At 42.3% G+C, this 19,806-nt stretch overlaps 1 protein-coding gene across 1 annotated transcript in view; it reads left to right on the forward strand.

The window, feature by feature from the left end:
* The window catches only part of KDR (kinase insert domain receptor), a 105,898-nt gene that overhangs the window by 31,255 nt on the left and 54,837 nt on the right, over positions 1–19,806 (forward strand). The window contains 6 exon segments of the mRNA XM_029587538.1: positions 5,100–5,224; positions 5,402–5,570; positions 8,791–8,947; positions 11,364–11,521; positions 16,063–16,177; positions 16,258–16,424. Coding sequence (XP_029443398.1) covers positions 5,100–5,224; positions 5,402–5,570; positions 8,791–8,947; positions 11,364–11,521; positions 16,063–16,177; positions 16,258–16,424 — 891 coding nt within the window.

Genomic DNA, 19,806 nt, shown 5'->3' on the forward strand with positions numbered 1-19,806 from the left:
AACCTTGGAGATTATGGATTCCAATTTCCTACCTAAGGCCTGGATTCTCTAAGGTCATAGACCTTAGAGAATCCAGCAGTAACAGGGGGGTGGTGGGGCAAAGCGGGGAGGGTGGGCCCGCGAAAGCCGGCAGCCATCGCTCCACTGCGGTGCGCTGGCTGCTGGCTTTCGCACCGAATAACTACACCATAAAAGGTATAGTTATTCGGCGCGAAACTGGCGGCGATAAGGATCCTTACCTTTTGCCACCAGCAATGTGTCCGCAGCATCGGTCCCCGGTGCCGCCCCGACTCCTCCTCTTCCGGGGCCAACTCTGCCCCCATTTAGTGATCACACTCAAAAAGGGACTTTTCGCGTGCGATCACTTTTGAAAATGACTCCCTAAAAGCCTTAAATTTAGCCCCCAGAACCTCCCTCTTGCACTTTCCTTTGTTGTTGGTACTTGTAAAGGAGTGGCCTTAGTCTCTATTGAACCAGACTAGAGTCCTGGTCTGCCTTAAACCTCATAGAAAGCTCTATGGGTGGGAACCTGCCAGGCAGAATAAGAAGTGGAGTCCAGCTGGAAACAGGATAAGTAGCTCCTGAACCCTATCTGGTAGAAGCTAAGCAGTCAACTATTATTAGTAGTAGTATTATTATTACTGCTGGAAGATAAGCAGTCTACTATTATTGTATGCTGATTGTGATTAATAAAGCTGAAATTTATAAGAGGAAAGGCTGGAGTCGGTGTAGCTCCAGCCTATGAACTTTATTTGGCTAATCCATATGTGTCAGTTCAGGGATTTCTGCTGTACCCAAGTGCCCTGAAAGAAATACAGTCTCCAGGGAAGGAACTAATGAATAGAGAAGAAAAGTGTTGTATGGTGCCTGCCAGAAAAGCAGTTCTATAGTAGTACAGAAAACACTGAAGAAGTTAAAAGACTGTGGCTCAGGGAGGAGCACAGAACATTTTTTATTTTTTTACTTAATACAGAGAGTGGTGTTTGGGGCCTGAAGGAAAAATTGGCTGTAAAAGTTTGTGTGCAAGTAAGGTGAAAAGCTCTGCTTGCTTACAGGTCGATACAGTAAAGTGTGCTCCGTCGGAGCGCACTGTCAGCCTGCTCTGGACGCGTGTTTTCCCTTACCCCTTATTCAGTAAGGGGAGGAAAACACGCGGCCCACCCGCGGCACCTAATAGCGCCCTCAACATGCAAATGCATGTTGAGGGCGCTATTAGGTATGCGCGCGGGATCCAGTAAGTAAAATGTGTAGCCAAGCCGCACATTTTACTCTAAGAAATTAGCGCCGACCTTTGGGTCGGCGCTAATTCCTTCCGGCGCCAGGAAAGTGCACAGAAAAGCAGTAAAAACTGCTTTTCTGTGCACCCTCCGACTTAATATCATAGCGATATTAAGTCGGAGGTCCCGAAAGTAAAAAAAAGTAAAAAAAAATAAAAATAAAAATTTGAATTCGGCCCGCGGCTGTCGGGCCGAAAACCGGACGCTCAATTTTGCCGGCGTCCGGTTTCCGAGCCCGTGGCTGTCAGCGGGCTCGAGAACCGACGCCGGCAAAATTGAGCGTCGGCTGTCAAACCCGCTGACAGCCGCCGCTCCAGGCCAAAAGGAGGCGCTAGGGTCACGCTAGTGTCCCTAGCGCCTCCTTTTCCCCGTTTTTCCCGCGTCACCTCATTTAAATACTGAATCGCCCGCACCAGCGAAGGGCTGGTGCGGGCGCCGGGAGAGCGGGCGTTCGTCCGCTCTCCCGCGGTCTTACAGTATCGACCTGTTAGTGAGGTAACAGAGTGAGTTAATTGCTGGACAGGCAGGGTATTTTTTCCTTTTACCTTCTCAAAGAGAAAAAAAAAGAGAGAAACAGTTTGTGCAGATAGTGTTTGAACAGAGAGTGGCCCTCTAGCAGCAAACCAGTTGCTCTGCAGTAAGCTTAAGGAATCAGCTTTGTCGGTGGGAAAGCATGAGTGAGCTGAAAATGCAAGCTGTGATTCAAAGCCTTCTGGAAAAATAGAGGCAATTCCCTGACTGTGCCATAAGTGTTGCGTCTATCGGTCGCAGTGACTGCTCTGCCTCACCTCTCTTCTACCCTTTTCCTCCTCCCTGGGAAGGATGGCTGCCTCTGGTGCTTATTGCCGAAACCCTCGGCGTCTCCGACACAGCATGGGCGTCCCCATCCACCATGCTTCTTCCTGAGGCCTCCTAGGCATGTGTGCACGCCACCTACACTTTTGAATACGTCATGGCGGGAACCTCGGGGGCGACCCCACCACATGATGTCAGTACCTCCGGGTATTTAAACCTCCGCTCCGCTATAGCCCAACAAGTTAGCAAGGACTTCGGTTTTGCTACTCTGATCGCTTCTAAGCTGCTTGCTTGGATTCCTCTCTACCCTCTGGGGTAACTCGCTCCTACTGAAACTCTGGGTACCCGCTCCTCAGGGGCCTCTCACTTCTATCTGCTCTTCAGGATTCAACTACCTAACCTGGGACACCCGCGGGGGTCCTCGGGGGTCCTATCTACTTTCTTCCAAGATCCTTTGGCGCTCTTAGGGACTCGCTCCTCGAGGGCCTATCCTGCTCAGGGTATCCTGCACCTCGGACCTCGGGTCCCTCTCTCCATTTTTCTACCAAGGAAGTTACCAGCACTGCCACTCTGTGAGTATCGCTATGCTCCAGCTCTCCTTATTCCACCCTTCAGGTTTGGCTTATCCCGCGCTGCGGAACACTACCCAACCTTGCTACCTCCAGGTGAGACCATCATCTATAGAGACTGTCTGAGCTTACTGTGATATTGCTGGCCTACAGTACTATCCCTTCCTTGAAGCAAGATTCTACTTACATCAGCAGTACAATAAAGCTTTCTTTCCTCAGTATCTGCTTACTAGAGTCTAGCCTATCGCTGTGGTTCCCCACGGGGCCCCTCCCCATGGGAGGAGTCATCACCACTTCGACCCAAAAATAAGGTGCCATATTTCTTGGACATATATCATGAGACATTTGGAAACTAGGTTTGTGCTCCTAACTGCTAGTCTGCCTGAAATAAGGCCAGAGAAGGGCTCACTGCACCTGAAAGCAGAGTGTAATGATCCTCCTGGCACATTATTATTATGCCCTGGGTTGTCCTGTTTTTCAGTTAGTGCAATGTAGGTTAGTGAGTAGGGGGAGGCACCATTCTAGGAGGGGCTGTTATACTCCACTGGGGAGTGACAGTTCATTAAGCAGCTTTTAATATCCTTAAAGTTGAATTTTAAAAGCCGAAATTAGGGGATGCATGAATATGTTGGGCCAGCGTGTGCAGAGCAGTTTTTAAAAGCCGCTGGGATTCGCGCATACATGCTGCTGCACACACAAATGAAAAATCTCCAAAAGGGAGGGGGGCATGGGCATGGTCAGGGCGGGGCATGGGCATTCCTGTTATTCACTATGAATTTTGTATGTAAATATGTACGCACGCTGGTGCACACTGGGGTCCCCTGCCATGTAACTTTACTTTTGCTATGGATGATATGTAAGCTATAAAACGAAAAATTTTAGGTAGATCCGCGAGGTTTTAAAGGTCGGAGCTAACAGGGGAGAAGGGGGTTTGGAACTCCTATTCCTTAGCTGGGTGAACTGGGAAAACTGGCAATGGCATCGGTGCATGTGGCTTTTAAAATTTCCCCACTTATGTGGTTGAAGCAGCATTTGTGAGCGCATGCGTACGCCCACTTAAAATTGCACACCCGTGCACACGATCAGGCTATTTTATAATATGTGCATATGCGCATATGTGCATATTATAAAATATGAGCATATGTTATAAAATGACTGTATCCCTGGGTGTGGGCTGACAAACGCATGCACATGTATGCCCGTGTACCAGTTTAAAAGTTACCATCTTAGGCCTGGATTTATCAAAATGCGGTAAATATCGCATGCGATAGCAAAAGGGGTGTGGTTTATGCAAATATTCAGTTTATTGCAATTTGCACTAATTACCTGTGCGAAGAGCTAAGTTAGTGCAAATTGCAATAACATTATTGCGATAACAAATTGCGATAACATTGTGATAGGAGCCAGACCTGTTGTATTTCCTACATACAACCACTGGGGTAACATTTTTAATGTTATCCAGGTAGAAAGTCCATCAAGCTAGGTTGAGAGAACATTGCCCAAATCTCATCTTGGAGTGAGTTTCCCCACTCCGAGGGTCATCAAATGTTCATAAGAGACCACTGTTCTGTTCATACGTCTAACATTGAATGTCAAAGGGGCCCCTAACCCCCTACACTAATACCTAAACCTCACCTCGAGTTACTAGGTGGGCCTCCCATAGGGATACAAATAGCTATCTAGGGAGATGACATCATGGCCAGGCTTGCAGTAACAGCAGCTATCACACAGCTTAATACTATCCAAAAAGGTGTTATTAAAATCAGTGTTACATCCATGTAATAGCTCTTCACAGCCAGGCAAACCCAGCCCACCCCCTGCCCCTAACTCCTCCCATTTTCCAAATTTGCATCACACCATACAATATGGTGCTATCGCATGCATTAAACACATTTTCACATGCAGTAAGGGCCTATCGCATGAGTTAACAGGGCTTTTCGCATGCAATAAGCCCTTAATGCATGCAAAAATGCCTTAGCGCATTTTGATAAATGACCCCCTTAGATTGTTGACATGTTTCTATCCCTTCATGCCTTGACCTTTCTTGTGAGTTATGATAGCTCACTTTTCTCTTTGTTATAGTAGAAAATGGAAATCTAACTTTCTTTCTCCAGATTCACAGACTATCTCCACACAAGGTGAAAAAAAAGATCTTCCATGCCACTATCTGTCTGTTTGCTAGTATAATTTTTCACTTTGATTACAAACACTGAGTAACAACTCTAATTCTACCTCCTGTATTCGACTTAACTACTCTCTTTATCATTCACAAAACTCCCAGTGTGCCAGTCACACTTATATTGTGCTAACTGCTGCATATTTCCCCAGCTTTTCTACAGTCCTGAAGACATTTTAAAGCAAACATTCACAACACAACATTTAACATAAAAATTGGTATTGTCAAGCAATAAATCAATAATCATTTTCACATAAAAATCTTTTTTTAAATTTCTTCCAGATCACAGATCACCATTTGTGCATTCGCTTAGTAACAAGACAGAAATTGTTCTTATCAGAAAAAATATAACCGTGACAATTCCGTGCCTTGGAAATATACCAGACCTCAATGTGACACTGAATACGGTGAGACAAGATTTGTATACCTCATTTTATGAAGAACTGAGACTGAATTAAATGCAACTAATTGTTGATTAAAAACTTTTGATCCTGCTATAATGTTCTAGCTATGCAAGTAAAATCTGCTTGTGCCCAAGAAACTGCATTTTGAGCTCACTTGACCTGTTTTTGATATTTTATTAGATGTATCCAGATGGAGAATATAGTCCTGATGGTGACAGACTCCATTGGGATAGTCAAAAAGGTTTCACCATTCCCAGCAATCTGATTAACTCGGCTGGCTTCATTTTCTGCAGAACTAAGATAGGTGGAAAAAGCTATTCCTCTTCTATGTATGTCGCCGTGGTTATAGGTAAGGCTTGCTCATCATTTCACTCTATGCATTTATGTGCCACATAGCTGAATCTTTCTAGATTCTGCTTTAGAAACACAGACAAAATCATCGGTTAATCAGGACTATAGATTCATAGACATGTGGGTAGCACTTTTCAGACCTATCCGGCTATCTGGCTTAGCCAAAAGAGTGGCACCTTTGTACTCATGCGGATGGATGGAGACAAGGCCGTTACTTGGCTAAATGGGTCGGAATTTATCTGGATAGTTGGCACACAGCTGCCACACACACAAATTTTTTACTTTTAACTTTAAAAATATATGCGTGGAGATTTTACCCACGTAATTTACATGCATTTATTCCCTATAACTTGGGTTTTATGTGTGTATGTTGGGAGATTTTGTAACCAATGTGCGGCAATGAAATTACCAGTTTTACTAATTAGTCTGCCAGTTCGCCCAGTCCATCTGCAGGTCATCGAGACCCTCCTGGCTCTTCAGCCTCGACTCCTCCTACTTCACGCAGACTCTCCTACCCGTCAACTTAATTAATAGCAGGTAATGTGGTTAGTGCAGCTATACTAACTGCACTAACCATATCCTCTGGCAACAAATTCCAGAGTTTAATTGTGCGTTGAATAAAAAAGAACTTTCTCCGATTAGTTTTAAATGTGCTACATGCTAACTTCATGGAGTGCCCCCTAGTCTTTCTATTATCCGAAAGAGTAAATAACCGATTCACATCTACCTGTTCTAGACCTCTCATGATTTTAAACACCTCTATCATGTCCCCCCTCAGCCGTCTCTTCTCCAAGCTGAAAAGTCCTAACCTCTTTAGTCTTTCCTCATAGGGGAGCTGTTCCATTCCCCTTATCATTTTGGTAGCCTTTCTCTGTACCTTTTCCATCGCAATTATATCTTTTTTGAGATGCGGTGACCAGAATTGTACACAGTATTCAAGGTGCGGTCTCACCATGGAGCGATACAGAGGCATTATGATATTTTCCGTTTTATTCACCATTCCCTTTCTAATAATTCCCAACATTCTGTTTGCTTTTTTGACTGCCGTAGCACACTGAACCGACGATTTCAATGTGTTATCCACTATGACACCCAGATCTCCTTCCTGGGTTGTAGCACCTAACATGGAACCTAACATTGTGTAACTATAGCATGGGTTATTTTTCCCTATATGCATAGTGGTAGCCTCTATTTGCAGAGGGGTAGCCTCTAAAAGAAGTGACACGACACCTTTATAGATTAACCAGTTTATTGAGGCATGAGCTTTTGAGGAGCAGCGTCCACCTCATCCTCTTCCATTTTAATAATAATTAGAAAGTCCTAGCAGAAATGCGGGCACTCACTAGCTGGGTCTGTCTTGCAAACTCTTTATAGTAGCTTTCTAGATCATATTATGATGATAGAATCTATAATCATTTTCTCGAGTAGCTTTCTATATTCTTCAGTGACAGTGCATGCAAATGTAAGTTATTTACGTGTAAGTACTATTAATTGCATCAGTGGCATGGGATCTTCTTGGTGTTTGGGTACTTGCCAGGTTCTTGTGGCCTGGTTTGGCCTCTGTTGGAAACAGGATGCTGGACTTGATGGACCCTTCGTCTGACCCAGCATGGCAATTTCTTATGTTCTTATGTTTTTAACCTGTAAACTGTTCTGTTCTGTTGTGGAAAGGCAGTATGTAACTATCTGCAGGTAAATAAATATATACATCAATCAAGCAATAAAACTAGAAGCTAGATCTGTCTGGCACACTGCAAGTTCTATAATTAGTTAGAGGTCCTAGTGGAAACACAGGTGTTCAGGTAGCCAGGTCTGTCTGTCAGGCTACATGGGACCCATGAAACCGGATGTTTTTGGCAAAGGCCTATTTAGATTATACAGAGTCTTCTGGTTGGGCATGGGAAAGATGGGGTGCCGGAGGGAACTAAGTGGTAGTCTTGTGTGCTCTTCTACCTGAGATAGCGGAGTACAAAAAAGATTGCCCGGGATAAGCAGAAATCTTGTAGGTAGTCACACTCTGTGTCTGTCAGTTGGAATTTATTCTTGGCAATGTGGAGAGAAGAATAGGACAGACTTTATAGGCTGGTTGGCCTTTTTTCTGCCATCATTTACTGTGTTGCTATGAAGTTGATATTCAAAAAGATTTGCTCAGTACAACTTAAGCTCATCCTGGCTAAATTTGCAGGGGGTAAAATCATTGCCTGCACACATTTGGCTGGGTAGGAAAGGGACTGGGTTGGGGGTGTTCCCAGGGTGGCTTTTTAAAATGTAGCTGGGTAGCAGGATATTTCTAGGGATGTGCTCTTTCATTTCTTTCAGCCTGTTGCTACTCAGTTTAGTGTGAGCTAAAAAACATGAATACACAGGAAAGGATTTCATGTGCATTACATTGTGTTAACCCTTACTAAATGGGTTTTACTGTGCACTAAAATGAAACAAAACAAAACAAAAACAAATATGAAATAAAAAATACAAACTGAAGTGAAAGAAAACAAAAGCTTTTTCGACTGCGAACTCCTAGATATTCAGTGCTGCCATGCTAAATTTGTGCAGACAATTTCAACTGCACAAATGGCTGTTTTAAATCTCCCCCCACAAAATCTGTACAGGTAGATGTAGCCAGATATTCAATGGCACTATTAGCTGGATAAGTGACGCTGAAAAGAAGAAAACTGGATAAATGTACTCAGTTATCTTATCTCCTCAGCTGGTTTTTGATATCGATCCAATACTTAATTGGCAAATTGCATATTATCAAAGAAAAATGAATATAGAAATCAATTACCGACTCCCATGTCTTGAGTCTTTAAAGTTACTAAATTCCTTCAAAATTGGTTTTCCTGAAAATCAGATTCTAGCATCCGTAACACTGAAAATAAAGGATTTTTTAAAACATTTTCAGAACAGAATTATGCTTCTGAATTGTTTCTTTTGGAGATTATTTTGGTATATTTCTGTTCTGTGTATGGTTTCTTTTATCATGACCCTTCCCCCAGATAATACAGCACCAGTTTGTAAAATATGTTATAATCCTACAGGCTCCATTGCAACAAAAAGAGGGGGAAAAAAACCACAACTTGGGATTTAATGGCTCTTTATTGTTATTTGGTATAATCCTACAGGCAACATATATAATTAATAAATGATGTTTAAGAAGTGTTATAATATACAAACCTCAAATTAAAACATTTTAAGTTTTGTTCTGTTTGATTTTCCAGATTTCAAAATTTATGAATTAACTCTGAACCCCTTTCCTCAAGTGGAGCTGGCTGTTGGGGAGAAGCTAAATTTAACCTGTACTGCTCGGACTGCGCTAAATGTTCGGATTGACTTCAAGTGGGACTATCCTTCAATCCTGGTAACAAATACATTAGAGTAACAGCAACCTGGAAATAATACAAGAGCTTGTCTTGATTTGCAAACAGGCTTGCGGGAGAAGAGATCTCAGCTTGGATATCCTACAGACTGAGGTTTCTTGAGTCTGCTGGTGTCATGGAGGCCATGGGTGTTCTGGGTCGGGGGACAACACTTACACATGTAACTTCGTATTTTAAAACTGAAGACCACAGCATGCATAGGCTAGATATCTGCTTAACTTTACTGCTGCTCTTGATAAGGAGCAAGTCTGTAGATCTTGAGTTTTAGGGCTTATAGGACAGGGCGAGGAGACTGGAACAACTGAGTAGCATGCAGAATGAAGAACCAGAGAGGTCTGAAAGACCTTGAAATAAACTGGACAAACTGTTGGATCGGTTGGAAAAAACTGGGAAAGTGCCTCGTACAAGCATGTTTTAAAAATCCATTTACATAAGTGCATAAAGCCAACAAAGTCCTATGGAAGATGCACATGCTAACTTTGCTCGAGTAGCTCTTAAAATGAGGGGCATACCTATGTGTGGTTGGTGTATTTTAAAACATAATCACACAAGTGTGCACATGATTTAAAATTCCAGCGTATCCTCGCTCATGCACCCATACACAAGTTTTAAAATTACCATCTATATGGATAATAGTTATATGGATACAATTTCTCCAGATAAGTGGCAGTGATAATCAAGTGTCGGCATTTGTCTGGGTAAATGGCTTTGAATATTGACCTCATAATCTTTTGTGAGAAGTTGGTTATTATGATATACTTTTACTACCTTACCAAAGTCAGCTTGAACAGGCTGATCTGGTTCTGGTTTTTCTCCATTGCATGCTTGGAATGTAGTTCTATGTTTCATTGGAAAATCAAAACTACAAATCCATGCATGTAATGGGGAAAAACCAGGCCTGGACCGGCCTATTTGATTTGACCTAGGTAAGAGGCACTAATTCTTAACTGGACAATCGTATTTCCTGTGGATGGACAAAACATATCTATGACAGTGAACGAAGGGAACCAGTTTTATATAATTAATTGCCCTAGATATAACAAGTTTATATTAGGAATATGCATTCATTTTGGACGAATTAGACAACAACAAAATTTTCTAATTCGTCCTGGTTTGGAGGACCCCAAAAAAACATGCGCTAACTTTAAAATGTTAGCATGCACTAACCCGAAAATCGGAGTCCCCCGAAAAAAAAAGCCCGAACTGCGGGATAAACAGAATGTCCTGCGGCAGGCTGAAAATGAAGCCCGATCCGAATGTACTTACCACTGCACATCTCTATGGGGTACATTTTATAAATCTGCGCCTGCGCGTACTTTTGTTGTCGCACCAGGCGCGAACAAGAGTACGCGGGATTTTAATAGATATGCGCATAGTCGCGCGTATCCATTAAAATCCGGGGTCGGCGCGCGCAAGGCTGCCCAAAATCGGCAGCCTGCGCGCGCCGTGCCGCGCAGCCTGCCTCCGTTCCCTCCGAGGCCGCTCCGAAATCGGAGCGGCCTCGGAGGGAACTTTCCTTCCACCTCCCCGCACCTTCCCCTCCTTTCCCCTACCTAACCCACCCCCCCGGCCCTATCTAAACCCCCCCTACCTTTGTTGTGCAAGTTACGCCTGCTCGAAGCAGGCGTAACTTGCGCGTGTTGGGCCGGCCGCCGGCGCGTCAAGGTCCGGTCCGTGGGCTGGTCTGGAGGCCGCAGCCATGCCCCCGACATGCCCCCGACCCGCCCCCCCAGGAAAGCCCCGGGACCTACGCACGTCCCGGGGCTTGCGCTCGCCGCCAAGCCTACTCAACATAGGCTCGGCACGCGCAGGGGGGGTTTGGGGTAGGTTTTCGGGGGGTATGCGCGTATCTTACACGCGTACCCCTTTGAAAATCTGGCCCTTTATGTACATTAATGTTAGCATGCTTTTAACTTGCAATGTGGCTGTTTAAACATTTTGTACACAATTTTCTTTTTAATCATGAAGAGTGCTTGTTAGAGATTTCATGCAGGTGGTAGCAGATAAGGCCTAACATTATGAAAGGAGGGCCTGGGAATCAAGGAATTTTGGCTGTGTTTCAAACTCTAATTCCCATTGTGTTTATTTTTTTTTTTAAATGGCAAGCTTTTGTTTTTACAAAGAAGGAAAACTGAGCTGGATACTGTAAATACTGTGCCCTGTTGAAAAGCTTTATTAAAAGCTTATACTGTTTTTAAAACTTATTAAACTTTTTTTTAACTATGTTTGTTTTTAAGAATATATAGATAAAAATTGAATTGTATGTTTGTGACAATCAGCAACCTCTTATATTAGTTGAAAATGGTCAAAATAGATTATTACACTTTTTTTTAATCCTACATTAAATAGGTGACGCTGAGTTCATGATATGACCTGCTTTAGTAATACTATAACTTTGTTGCAGGATAAGAAAGCAAGTAGCATTGTATCTTCAAAAGAAGGTTGGGATTATTGGAGTTTTCGAAAACTCTCATTATCAACAGTGTGACCATGGAGGATATGGGCACTTACAGTTGCACAGCGTTCAATGAGGGTATGACTAAGAATAACAGAACTGCTGTCATTATCTATGGTAAGGAAGTCTCATGTATTTTTATACTGTATTGGAGATTTTGACTTACACTTGGCACAAGGCACCTAGATTTCTGCACGAGTACTTCTTTATGGCCAACTGAAGGTAAATAGTTGGTTGTGAGGAGGACTGCCAGCAAACTCCTTGTGCTAAAGAGCAGGCTGAAGCAGTCCTACGTTTACTCGGCTGCACCTAGGAACTTTCAGACTTGCTTTTCATGAAGCCCATATGTGCAATGGGAGTAAAACCAAGAGACGCTCAGTCAGTCTCTTGTGAAATGAAGCCGGTTGAGAACCCTATAGTTGCATGGCTGTAATCCCAGTGCATGTCTGTATTTACAAGGTGGTGCATTGTCTTGATTTAAATTTACGATTTTTAGAGGGCTGGGAGTTTCAATTGGTACCAGAGACTCAAATGGCCTTCTGAGAGCTTCTGCTAAATTTGCTGCATTCTCCCCCACTAGTGTTATCTTTGTACAATGTTTTTGTGCGTCCCTTGGCTTATGCAAAGCCATTATATATATATTTTATTATATATATATACACTATACAAGTCTTATTTGCAGGAATAAATGAATCCAGTGGTGCTAAGTCTTTCTAAATTTACTAGACAGAACCTGAATGTTGAGTCTGTGTACATGTGGATTCACAAACTTTGGCATCCTTCAGTCTTGTTTGTATATTTTCCCTCTTCAGTATTCATGTTGAAAATAATACTTGAATGGCAGTTACTTGACTTGCCCCACCTCCCCAGACTACTATTGAGAGAAATGTTCTCAAGAATGGAAAAATGTGCATTTCTTTTTGTGTAATCCAGAATACCATTTGAGAGCCTGGCTCTTATAGAAAGATAGTTAACTGTTCGTAAATACGAAGGTGACGCTTTGATTCTCTTATTCTTTTTATAAACATACTCAAAAAGTTTTCAAGAGTGACATATAAGATTGAGAGAGGGGAAATGTTAATGTCTCATTGATATGCAGTGGAGTAAGAAACATTTTTCAGAGGTATAGTAAGAAATGTCCTCAGAGGGCAACTAAAATCTCTTAAATAGGGAAAGTTGGCTATCCTCTACAGTACCAAAATTCACCAGGTAGGGGGGGAATAGAGATGATGTTAGATAATACCTATATATTATAGCTGTGGGGTGAAGGATGTTTGATCACTATTAGTTTCATTATTCGATGATATCTTTAAAAGTCTAGATAAACATAAACCTTTTCAACTTGTTCTATGTAAACCGATGTGATAACATGCGTTGAATGTCGGTATACAAAAACACACAAATAAATAAATAAATAGATATTGCCTCAGCATTAGACACCAATTCATTCATATTGGGGTAGATTTTCAAAGGGTTACGCACATAAGATACGCGTGTAACTCCCCAAAACCTACCCCTCTGCGCGCCGAGCCTATTTTGCATAGGCTCGGTGGCGCGCGCAAGCCCCGGGACGCGCGTATGTCCCGGGGCTTTCAAAAATTAGAGGTCTGGAGGTGGGGCCAGGGGCGTGGCTGCGGTCCGGGGCAGGGCCGGGGGTGTGGCGGCGGTCTGGGGGCGGTCCCGAGTGCTCGGCACAGCGGCCTGTGCCGGGGCAATGGCGCACCGGCAGCCTGCCGACGCGCGCAAGTTAAACTCCTGAAAAAAAGGTAGGGGGGATTTAGTTAGGGCTGGACGGTGGGTTAGATAGGGGAAGGGAGGGAAAGGTGGGGGGGATGGGAAAAAAAGTTCCCTCCAAGGGCACCCCAATTTCAGAGCGGCCTTGGATGGAACGGGGAAAGCCATCGGGGCTCCCCTTGGGCTCGGCACGTGCAAGGTGAAGAAGTGTGCACCCCCTTGCGCACGCCGACCCTGGATTTTATAACATGCGTGCGGCAGCACGCGCATGTTATAAAATCGAGTGTACATTTGTGCGCGCCGGGTTGCGCGCACAAATGTACCCAGTGTGCGTAACATTTAAAATCTGCCCCATTATTACTTGCACATTTAACGGCTATAGGAATAGATCATAATGTACCAGGATGGTTAATTTCTCTTTTAACTAATAGAAGCCGAAAGGTGGTTTTTGGAAAATCTGAATCAGATTGGTATCCAGTTACAATAGGGGTGCCACGGGGTCAGCCCTGTCGGCTGCACTTTTTAATGAGTTTTTACAACCACTAGGCATGATGAGAGGTCTGGGATTAGTGTTTAAACTGTATGCGGATGATGTGCAATTTTTTATTCCATGTGCAAAACCAGGATTTTTTCCTGAACAGAGCTTTATAAAGAATTATGGGACCATTAAGAATTGGTTTGCTTTTAATGAACTGTTATAATATTAAATAAAAATAAAACAACAATTATTTGGTTAGGGCAATCAGGGCAGCCTTATGATGTACTGAATATTGCCGGGCTGCAGAAAATCTGCATTGTAGATGAACTAAGAAATTTAGGGGTCACGGTGGATGGGAGACTTTCATTTAAGACTCATATTAAGAATATTTCTAGATCAGCCTTTTATAAGTTACACCTGGTGTAGCCACTATGAAACTATTTATCCCCGACGGATTTTAGACTTGTAGTTCAGGCTCTTGTGTTCAGCTCAATACCTAGGATTGTACCTAGGATTGCAGAATGCAGCAGTTAGGTTGATATATAGATTACAGATAAGCCCCATATGAAAGCTCCATATGAAAGATTTACATTGGTTACCAATTGCCCAGCAATCCCAATTTAAATTGTATTCACTGTGGCATAAAGCAATTTATGAAGAGTCTAATTGTTTATCGGGGAGAGTATCAGTATATATATCTGGTCGATTGCTACGGTCTCAATCCCAGAGGTTGTTATGTATCCAATCCAGTCAAGAGTTCAGGTTACAGCACACTCACCTGAATGCTTTTTTCCCCTTTATCATGGGCTCATCAGAGTGGAATAAATTGCCATTAGAATTGTGTCTAGAATATGATCACAAAACATTTCATAAGAAGTTAAAAACGTATTCATTTTTATAGACATATTCAGGTAGATGCTTTTGTATATATAGTAAGTTAGTGCTGGAAATCATGGTTATGGAGCATTATATGTGATACATGTATTTATTTTATTGTTTTAATTGTGTGATGTCTAAAATAAATATAGTGGGGGCAATATTCAGCTGCTGAGTGGCTCAGCTAGTTAGCCAGAAAACCATATCTGTCTAACTAGCAGGGTATATTCAGCGGTGCAGTTGCACCGCAGTTGCACCGCTGAATATCCCTGGTTATCTTAAAGTTAGCTAGTTATGTATAACTGGTTAACTTTAGGACATTCCTATGGCCTGTCAAGTGATAGCCCCATAAGTTAATTGACTAACTCTGAATATCGTAGTTAGCTGGTCAACTTATTCAGCTAACTCCGATCCTCCTTGGCTGACTCTGAAATGTCCCTGATTTATCTGGCTAAATTCTAGTCAGTTAACTACTTACCCAAATAGAATTTAGCCAGATAAACGCTCAATATACCTGGGTAAACCATTTAGACAGATAATTATTACATTAGGGGTGGATTTTCAAAGGGTTACGCACATAAGTTACGTGTGTAACCCCGAGAATCTGCTCCTGCACACGCCGAGCCTAATTTGCATAGGCCCGGCAATGCGTGCAAGCCCCGGGACGCGTGTATGTCCCGGGGCTTGATAAAGGGGGTGGGGAGGGGGCGGGGCAGGGCCAGAGCCTCCAGGCATAGCGACCATTTGCCACTGTGCCCGGGATCGCGGGCCTGCCGGCGGCCGGTGCGCATAACCTACGCCTGTTCGGAGGCAGGCACAACTTATCAGATAAAGGTAAGGGTTTTTTTTTAGGTAGGGCTGGGGGCGAATTAGGTAGGGATAGGAGGGGAAGGTGGGGGGGCGGAAGGAAAGTTTCCTCCGAGGCCGCTTCGATTTCGGAGCGGCCTCGGAGGGAACGGTGGAAGGCTGCGTGGCTTGGCGCGCGCAAGGTGCACAAGTGTGCACCCCCTTGTGCACACCGACCCCGGATTTTATAACATGTGCGCAGCTGCGCGCGCATTTTATAAAATCAGGCGTAGATTTGTGCGCGCCGGGTTGCGCACACAAATCTACGCCCTTGCGTAAGTTTTAAAATGTGGCCCAGTCCGTGTAAATGGTGCTTGAATATGGACCTCATAGGTTTTATTGTATTATTATGTATGTTCAAGATTGTTATCTGCATTTACTAAAGCAGGAGTTGTGGATTATAAGATTCTAAATAAATAAATAAACCATTGCTGAGCCAACAACTTAGGAAGAAGAAAAGCACAGTCAGATGAAAAGAGAGGGTAGGAAGAGAGGGTAGATACAAAAAGAGGGAGGTAGGAGAGCAACGTTAAATAATAAATCGCAGCGTCAAATAAAAAGTTTAAACAAATTGAAAAGACAAGAAAACTGGAAGGAAAGCAAAACTCTACAGTGTTTTCATTATTCTTGCTCTAGAAGGGCACTGATCTTGCTGTGATTGGGTCAGAGGGAATGTTGTGACTTTGCATTTCATGTTCACATATTGTTTCTCTTTGTTTTCCAGCAAAGCCTTTTATCTCTCTTGATGAAAAAATGGAATCCATTGTGGAGACAAAGGTCGGGGAACGTGTCAGAATTGCAGTGAGGTTTACAGGATATCCTTCACCAGAAGTAAAATGGTAAAAGCATAATCTGATACGTTAGTGATTTTAAAGTTTGATTATTCATGATCTAAATGTTCAACTGCATTTTTTTTTAGGCTGAAAAATGGAAGAGCTCTGTACCCAAATCACAAAATTAAAATGGGCAATTATGCGCTAACAATTGTTGATGTGCTTGAAGTGGACAAAGGAAATTATACCGTTGTGCTTACCAACCCCATTACCAAGGAGCAGCAAAGCCATACATTTAACCTGCTTGTAAATGGTGGGTTCCATAGCAATTTATATTTTGAAATTTTTGTTTTAATTGTACTTATCTTGCATATAATTCATAAAATGTTGTAGAAAAAAAAGCATACTGTTGTGGTACATCTATACAGAGACTGATATTCAAAGGCTTTGTCTAGAGTTATCAGACACAAGCTAAAATTTGGAAATTTCCTTCAGCTCCCCGGCTAGACTTTGTTCAGGTAACTCATTAGCTACCCAAAATTAGCCCTGATAAAAAGATGCAGTGACATGGATGCATTCTAAGGGGCTGGTGAGTGCTGATATTCATTGTTACCTAGCTAAGGTTAGCAAGGTAAATCTGGTCTGAAGAAAACCTGCCCTAAAATTTCCTGGCTAACTCTATCTAGTTAACTTTAGCTAGGTATACTCAAGTACAGACTTATCTGGCCAAATGACTGCCAAATACATTCCTCATAATATCACTGTGGAGAGCAGTATGAGGGGAAAATTCTGCTTCTTTTGTTATGGATATTGACAGCTAGGACCTGGTGCCTCTATAGATATCAGTACAGAGAGGGCCCTAATATAGAAATGTTGACAGCTATATAGAGGTCCATATTCAGCGCCACTTAGCCAGATAAGTTTTGACTTATCTGGTTAAGTGGCGGTAGCTGATTATCTGCCCGGGATCAGCAGCTGCTACTTAGGTGGATAACTACTTATCTGACTAAATAGTTAGCCGGCTAAGTAGTGGGTGGGGCAGGGGCGTAACTGGGAGGAACTGAGTCAGCCATATAAGTTATCCGGCTAACTTCATTATTCAGAGTTATCTGACTAACTCTAGTTGTGCCATAGATCTGTCCTAAAATTAGCTTGATAAACTTATCCAGCTGCTTAGATAGCAGGGAATATTCTGGGGTATAACTGCACCTCTGAATATTCCAGCAAAGTTTGCCAGATAGCTTTATCTGACTAAGTGCTCAGCCAGATAAGGACTTCATAAATATCTTTTTGCTGTGGTTGCAGGTTACTGCCAATATTTGTAGTGATTCAGAAATATCACGGGCATGGATATAGAATAATAATGGTGATCCGTGCAATGTGGAAGAACAGGGCAAGGACTTCCTCTGATCTTCACTGATGATTTGTATGTTCATATCAATGCAGTATTGTTGTGGAGACAGATAGGAGTTCTTAGTTCCTATATTTAAGTCCTGTCCATTTTTGGTGCCTGGGAAGGTTCATTTTCAAACAGCCGCTATTTTTTATCCACAGACTAGCTAGAAATCTTTAGAGCAGATTTATGTACATACATCTTCTTTGAAAATTTGCATGTATGTATGGAACTGTGTGCAACATGGATGCACAAAGTTATACCTGCTGAAGAGCAGGTGCAATTTTGTGCATATGGATTTACTCATATCCTTTTGAAAATTGAAAGTATATGCATAACTTCAAATCAAACCCCTCCCCTTCCCCCTAAAAGTCTATTTAGTATGCTCATAAAATTATGTGTAAAATCAGGTTCTGTACATTCTTTTATGCACATACCAGCCAAGGTTATTTTCAAAGAACCATTTATGCATATAAAACTTGGTTTTATGCACATAAGTGCCTTTGAAAATTACCCCCAATATGTTTAGTTGTTCAATACATTACAGATGAAAACAGGCTCATTTAAGATATTTAATAGTTTTCAGATAGCAAATTTATATTTGCGAACATGCATTGAGCAGACTGTGATGATGGATTCTTCCATTGATGAAAACTTATGAGTTTTCAGTAATTCCTACAGTACCTGAATGTAATCCGCTTTGAAGTGACTGAAAGGTGGAATACAAATCAAATAACTTAAATAAATAAACTCCTTTTGACTAAGTTTATTTCTGCATCCGTGATGTAAGTTCACTGCTTGAGTGTCCTGTTAAAGTTTACTTTGCAGATTTAAGACTAGTTGAAGGTGTCCTTGAATCTAAGGCATTGTCTTCCCTAAGATCTGTGCTCGTTTTTCAGTTGCCCACAGAATGCAAATTTTGGAATAATAGTGTCTGCCCACTAAAAATAAGTTTTCACCACTATTCCCTCCAAACTAGAAATTTGGCTCTTCTCAAGGGTTTCTTTGTTGGAGATCCTGTCATGCCACCTTATTTTACAGATGGATCTCAAGAAGCACTGATGAAACTGCTCAAGTTGCTTGAGGTGTCTGCAGTATAGCGTCCAGGATTCATATTTCTGCAGCAGTGTGGAAATACTACTGACTGATAAACTTTGATCTTAATGGACAAACTCACTCTTCTCTTATCTCACATATGATGATGAAGTTTGCCAAAGGAAGGGCTTGTCATGGCAATGTATTTTATAATTGTGTTGTCAAAGTATATTACTGTTAGCTTGGATGCAAATGTTTCTAAGATAACAATATTTGTCAACTGCATTCAGTTGAGTGCCTGCAATGAAAACTGTAGGCTCAACATAAACCTTAAATGGAGCTGGCTGGTACGTGACCTCTGTTTATTTTTCAGGCTCATGGTGAGCCCCAAGGATTTAGCTGTATGGGTGAACTGGTTTATGATAACCTGGATGTCCTCCAGTGAGTAGGCTACTAGTACAGTTATCCACACACAAGTCCCTGACCATTGATTCTCTAGTCTTAGAGTGAGCTTGTTGATGTTTCAGGATTTGGTTCCTCCTGTTGCAGTTTTCAAAACACGGTCCATGTCAGAGGACTGTGAATTCTATTGAATGATTATTACTGATGACTTTATGAATATATAAAATTATACTTCTGAACAGCTAAAAACCATTTGAACAAATTGAAGTTTATGCTAAATCTTTCTTGTGTTCCCATTTGGATTGTTGGTTTGGCGTTCCACCTTGATTTCTACAATGATGTTTCAGGATGAACCAATTTTCCACTGATTGTGATTGAATGTAAACACCACGATTCATGTCTTAGAAGGCTTCCAAGAGCATATGGCAAATTCAGTAGAGAAGAATGTTGGTGTCAGTGCACAGCTTTGTTTTGTATCATTTGTAACTGAGAAGGGATTGAACATAGAAACATAGAAAGGATGGCAGAAAAAGACCAAATGGCCCATCCAGTCTGCCCAACAAGCTCCCATACTTATCAGTTTCCCATACTTTTCAGTTTCACAGACTGCCAAGGTCAGGACCCTTTTTGGCTACTGCCTGACTCCAACCCCCTGCCACTCCCCACCAATGAAGCAGAGAGCAATGTTGGAGTTGCATTAATCGTATGACAGTTTATTGGATAAGGGTAGTAACCACCATTCCAGCAAGCTACCTCCATGCCTCTTTTCATTCATTCCCATCCTCTAGCCTTTCAGGATCCAGTGTTTATCCCATGCCCCTTTGAAATCCTTCACAGTTTTAGTTTTTGCCTCTTCCTCCAGAAG

This window comes from Rhinatrema bivittatum, chromosome 1 (assembly GCF_901001135.1).
Source record: "Rhinatrema bivittatum chromosome 1, aRhiBiv1.1, whole genome shotgun sequence".
NCBI lineage: Eukaryota > Metazoa > Chordata > Amphibia > Gymnophiona > Rhinatrematidae > Rhinatrema > Rhinatrema bivittatum.